General features: G+C 37.5%; 1 protein-coding gene across 2 annotated transcripts in view; it reads right to left on the bottom strand.

Annotated features, from left to right (window-relative positions):
• Positions 1-5,378, bottom strand: part of LOC110463759 — an 18,973-nt gene extending 13,595 nt beyond the window's left edge. Inside the window, exons 1-2 of one of the 2 annotated variants that reach the window (XM_021518605.1) lie at positions 5,307-5,378; positions 1,862-2,151 (exon numbers count right to left, since the gene is read on the bottom strand). In XM_021518605.1, the coding sequence (XP_021374280.1) occupies positions 1,862-1,966 (105 nt within the window). In that variant the 5' untranslated portion in view covers positions 1,967-2,151; positions 5,307-5,378. Of the gene's footprint in view, positions 1-1,861; positions 2,219-5,306 lie in introns of those variants that run through there. The other variant, XM_021518604.1, reaches the window with a different exon arrangement.
• Positions 5,379-5,995: the final 617 nt, after the last annotated feature.

Below are 5,995 nucleotides of genomic sequence, written 5' to 3' on the forward strand. Positions count from 1 at the left end.
GTTTGGGGGGGGGGGGGGGGGGTGTATATCATTCCTTTGAACAAATTGGTACAGTTACAGGATCGCAAAAAGTTACACGATGGCCGATGTGCACACGTTGACAATCTGCGATTATAGTTGTCGTGTGTAATATATCTTAAGGAATGAACCCCTGCATGGATTGAAAGAGGCGACTAATGTTAGGGGCCTGCAGAATCGGGGGGTTTTCTTCTGTGTTCTACGAAGGGAATGTGGAGGAGACCAGAATTAATCTGCTGCTCCCTATTGCAACACTCGGAATCGTTTTACGTTTTCGTTTCCTGCCTTTCTTCTTTTTATTTACTTTTTGTTTCAGGTGGTTTCTCCCAAGGCACCCGTCCTCATGACCCTGGCTGCGAAAACGTTAAACCCCAAACATAAAACTTAAAAGAATGGCCTGTAAATAAACACGATTTCTTATTTAAACTTCTATATTTCCTCATTTAAGCATATTGCCATATTTTAGCAAGATTTACAGGGTTATCTTTTTATCTCTCAGAAATGGACATATCGCGAACCATAGTTTTAAACGACCTTAATCATGTGAACTGTAGCTTTATGGCCATATAAATGTATGCCCTGTATATGCTGATGAATATGAACAAAGCATCCTTACCTGTTAATTACCAGGTAATGGGTACATGTTTTGTATCACTAGTCAACCGTAAAAGAGGTGTAAAATCCCCACATAAAGATTAACGGACACAATTACCACTGTTAAAATCCAGTAGTGCTGATAACTGTCGATCATCGATGAACCCTCATCGGCGATCGACTCAATCCAGTTCACATCGTATATGTACTCTTACTATACCTGACAGTAAAACCCAATTTTCAATAGTATTTCAGTCATTTTAATAATGTGTAACGTGCATTGAATAAGTAGATAAAAGTACAAAACATAGAGTTTGGATCTGTTAAACAGGTATACGATATACCATATTTTACTTTAACCTTCGGGAGTTTTTAGCTCACCTTGCCCGAAGGGCCAAGTGAGCTTATGCCATGGTGCAGCGTCCGTCGTCCGTCAACTTTTCCGTTTAAAACGCTTCTAGTCCTTAACGGCTCAGAGGATTTTTACCAAATTTGTTCAAGAGCATCTTTGGACAAAGGGGCCTCACGTTTGTATAAACAAATGATGACCCCCCCCCCACCCCCCTGGACTCAGAGGGGCGGGTCCAATAGGGAAAATAGAGGATCTTTTATCTCCTATTCTACAAGTGGTAGAAACTGAAACCGACATTAATAGTCACCACTGGGGTTTCCCAAGGGGTGACTAAAAAATTAGTGTTCATACTAGTGCCTTGCTGCAAACGAAAGAAGTATCCTATTTGTGCCTTTTGCTATTTCGGAATCACTATTTACTCTTTCCTGTTACCATGGAAACTTTTAGTTGAAAATACAAAACATGTTTAATGACCAAAGCATGGTTTCCAGCCATAGTCATCTATGGGCTTTCCCCCGATATATAACAATTCTAATCTACCTGAAAACTGTTGGTTCTGTTTGCGTATTTTATGTACTCTGTATTGGCCCTTAAGAAAGACTTCGTTTGTGTTGTTGGGCCATTGAGAGCTCAATAAATAAACTATCGATATAACCATGCGTTTTTTTCTTCACATTGGACCTAACCAAACAGTCGGAACATCAACCAGACCGGATAACTGAATTGCATAGTTAATTTTACTTTAGGAACAGCATGGTGCGGGGACAATGCCACGGTTTATGGTGTCTTGATGTTGTATAGCATCTCGAGCCTGTAGCAGCCTACACACAATGTTACAAAAACGAACAAAGAAATGGTGATAACAACAAAACATTAAATTCTGAATGTGTAGCATACCTGCCATGCAGACTCCCCCGTTTTGTTGACCATTGTGTGCACCGATCCCAGTCTGCTCTCCAGAAAGTCGTCAATTGTTTGGCCAGTTGTTACAATTGTGTTCATTTCACATCTGAGACCAATTTTGTCATAGTTGATAGAATCACAATTTACTTTCTTGTAACACAGTTTGATACACTGCTGAAAACCGATATTATCCACAGTACTCTGTACGAATCCAGGAAGATAGAGATCTTTTCCGTCCCCGTAGTATTTCAGATTGCAATCTTTACTTGAAATATCTACTCTAACTGAAAAGATACAAAAGAAAGTAATAACCTGTTTACGATTCATGATCAACACACACAATTGTGTCCTTTTCAGATCCAGGTGTTAGCTTGAATAAACGGCCCATCAGTCTGGATATACCAATCGATCAAAATATGATTCACTCCCGCGGGGGCGCTTGTTGATCGTATTGTACTTCAGGGATAAAGAATTTACGGCGTCCTTTAATTAAAGCTAATCGCAATAAGCTGGCGACAATTTTATAAATATTTCATACTGTATTGGCTCACGTTTGTTATGTTTTGATGTTTCAACCTCGTATAAGTACTCTCCTATTTTCCCCCGCCCCAGGGATTTCAAACCCACCATTTATACAAAATTAGTTTCCCTTCCAAATTTCATAGTTATAATGGCTGTCAAGTTTGAATAATTTCCAATTGAAAATGAACCAAACACCCGAATGTGTATCATTTTCCAATATAAACTATAGTAAACTTCGGATCAGCGGTTTCTGAAAAGTCGAAAGTGTAAATTGTTTACGGACGCACGACGACGGACAAAAGGCGATAAGAATAGGTAACTTGAGACTTCATCTCAGGTGATCTAAAAAGTGATAATAACATGTAAATTATTATAAATCGACAGCGAGGTGTATGGAAGCCCGCCTACCAGAGGACACTATTTGTTAATTTACAACATACTGGTGAAAACAAAATAAAAAAGCATGTCGAAGGCACTCAGTTTAATATTAGTTATAATTACGGGGAATAGTCTGGCATCCGTTCAATCAGTGTCCGACTCGCGGCTGGTCATCGTCTATATTGCATTTGTCTTTTAGGGCTGGATCGGCTGTTACGGTTGAATATCGGTTGACTTTTGAACGGCCGTTTTATGGAGATATCTACGGTTTATCAAACGTTTATCAAGCATGAATACTGATAGCATCCCCTTCAGTATCACCTGCTGTCGGCATTCATCCGTAAAGTTCGATCAATAGTGTCGCTGATGTAAATAAATATTTGATACATTTCCTTCTTCCAATTTTCATTACCTAGCTCCAGCGGCGAATCCTGTCCCTAAAGGTAGGGTGTAAGAATTGTACATGCTGCCCTATTGCATGCATGATCGTACATTGCATGCATGTTCGTAAAGGCCGACTTAATTTGGTATCTTATCTTTTCTCTTCTTTCTAAACAACTTTTTTCTCTCGATGCCTCACTTGATAATGCCTTTAGTTGAGCGTCCCCCCTATGAGGAAGGCTTTGGGTTCTGTCCCCTGGCCGATACATACCAGAGTCTTTAACAAGAGGCCCAATGAGCCTGAATCGCTCACCTGGTATTAATCTCACACTTGTAATCTTAAAAGTGGACTAAAATACAGCTTTAGGCAGAATATCAGTGTTTGGTTCATAAGAACCTATTAAAAGATTTAAACATATGACGCCTGTGACCTTGAATGTCGAACAAGGACATTAGGTTGAACAGAGTGTAAAGTCTTCCAACCCAACATGCTTCTTGGAAAATATCAGTACCCTGGACCTTTTGGTTTTACTGAACAAGTCATTAAAATATTGAAACATGTATCGTCCACTGTGACCTTGAATATGGGCGAAGGTCATTCATTTAAACAAACTTGGGAGTACTTCATCCCAACATGTTAATGGCCAAATATCATTACCCTTGGCCTTTTGCTTATTGAGAATAAGTCGTTTAAAGGTTTTAAACATATTTGACCCCTGTTCCCTTTTTTTTTTTGTATTTTTCATTTCATAGACGTATACATATTAGACATACATCAACGTAATATACAAGTAATTTCGAACACACATCCAATACATACATATATCCACATCTGTGCTCCTGTCTCCATACCGTCTCACCTTCAATTCATATAAGCCTTAGTACACAATTAGGCCCACATTTCTATACTCAAAAGTATGCTTAAGCACATATACATACAACAGATACACACAAGATACACACATATATACACATACATACATACTCCAGACACACTGCACATACATGCATGCATCATTCATACATACATGTACATACATCTGCACACACATCCACGCATATACACATACTGTACAATGCATCACATGTAAGCATAATAAGGCAGCATACATATATATTGAGCGGTGAAGAAACATTCTTTCGTACCTACACATAAAAAGGTAAAGAGGGAAATCTAGAAAAAGGCAAAAGCAGCTGGCCAGAAAGAAAAAGAGAAAAAAAACCATATATCTATTCTAAGAACAGAGACCATTTGCCCCATATCCTTTGAAACTCATCACATTTATTTTTCTGTTGGTATATAAGATTTTGTATTCTAATTCCCACTTGTATGTGAGTTTTCAAAGTGTTCAATTGTAAATCTTTCTTTAAACATCTAGAATTGTAAATATATTGTTTTATTATAAGTAGCAAATAATTATCCGCTATATGAGCCATTGATTATCTCTATATCTGCCAAACAGAAATATATTTTTTTCGAAAACTAAATCAATATTTTGTGTATTTAAATATATTAAAAAAAAATTGGAGTAATTCCTGGGTCTTATCACATTCCCACAGAAGATGTATTCTAGTTTCTCTTTCTGTTTTACAAAAAGTACAATCTCCATTTTCAGTTAAACCAACTTTTTGTGTATATGAATTAGTAGTCAAAATTTTATGGTTTATCCTATATTGTAACCATAAAAGCTTTGAGTTTTCAGTGGTCTCAAAAAGACATCTGTAAACTAATCTCCAATCTTCTACAACTATTCCTAATGAGAGATGCCATTTTACCTGTGCAGCTGGTTGAGTATTGTTTTTAATGAGTACTCGATATACATCTTGTGCTCCTCTTGTACTTTTTTAATTGATTTTAAATTTATAGGTACAAAAGGTAAAAATAGTCTCTCATGTATATCTAGTCCCTGTCGATCAACATATTTGCGAATAGCTGCAACCATTCCCTGATAAGTTAAAAAAAGGTCCTGATATCATTTCTGGTATTAAACTCTTCATGTGAATAAATAGATCCCTCATGTCTAAACATATTATGTACATGTGTTATTCCTTTAGAGTACCAAAATAAAATTGTTGTATTATTAGAGTTAGCCTTGCTGTTTTGTATTCCACAATTTGCTAGGTAGTCGGTATTGAAAGCATTATTAGACATATTTACCCAATTATTGATTTCTCTGTGTAGTCTTCTTATCCATGTTGACTTCAGTGCTGTGATTAGATTCGGTACTTTTCCTCACAAATGAAGAACCCTTTTATTCTACATGAACTATCAGCAAGGTAATACATTCCGCCAACACTCCATATAATCAAGCAGGGCCCGTCATAGTCCTAACGAACAATTGACCACTGGACGGATTGGTCCAAGACGGTATTATCGGGAAGAGTCCAAAACCCTTTCATTTTTTCCCAGCAATGAAGAACATCCCACGATCTAAAAAACGAAAGTATAATAATTACCAAAATAGTATTTGATCAATTATAATGGTTAATTGTCAACGTTTGACGGAATACTCACGCATTAGGAAATGCCATCTGGTTTTTCGTCTGGGCTAAATACACTTGACATGAAACTAATCACGTATGAAAGGTGAGATTGGTTTAGTTTGGTTTGTTTTTTGTTTTTTCACGTCCTATTAACAGCTAAGGTCATTAAGGACTTGCCTCCATATGTGAAGTGTATGCATGCTTGCGTGTGCAGGAGAAAGGGTATGTTGGTGTGCTTGTTTCCATGTGATATCGCGGAACGGATGCCGGCTTTAAAGTGCTATCTCACTGAAATACCATGCCGATGGCAGAATCCAATAGGGGAAATAGAGGTAAAAACCTTTGAAATCCTTCTTTTACGAT

Source organism: Mizuhopecten yessoensis, unplaced genomic scaffold (genome assembly GCF_002113885.1).
Source record: "Mizuhopecten yessoensis strain PY_sf001 unplaced genomic scaffold, ASM211388v2 scaffold10923, whole genome shotgun sequence".
In the NCBI taxonomy this organism is placed as follows: domain Eukaryota; kingdom Metazoa; phylum Mollusca; class Bivalvia; order Pectinida; family Pectinidae; genus Mizuhopecten; species Mizuhopecten yessoensis.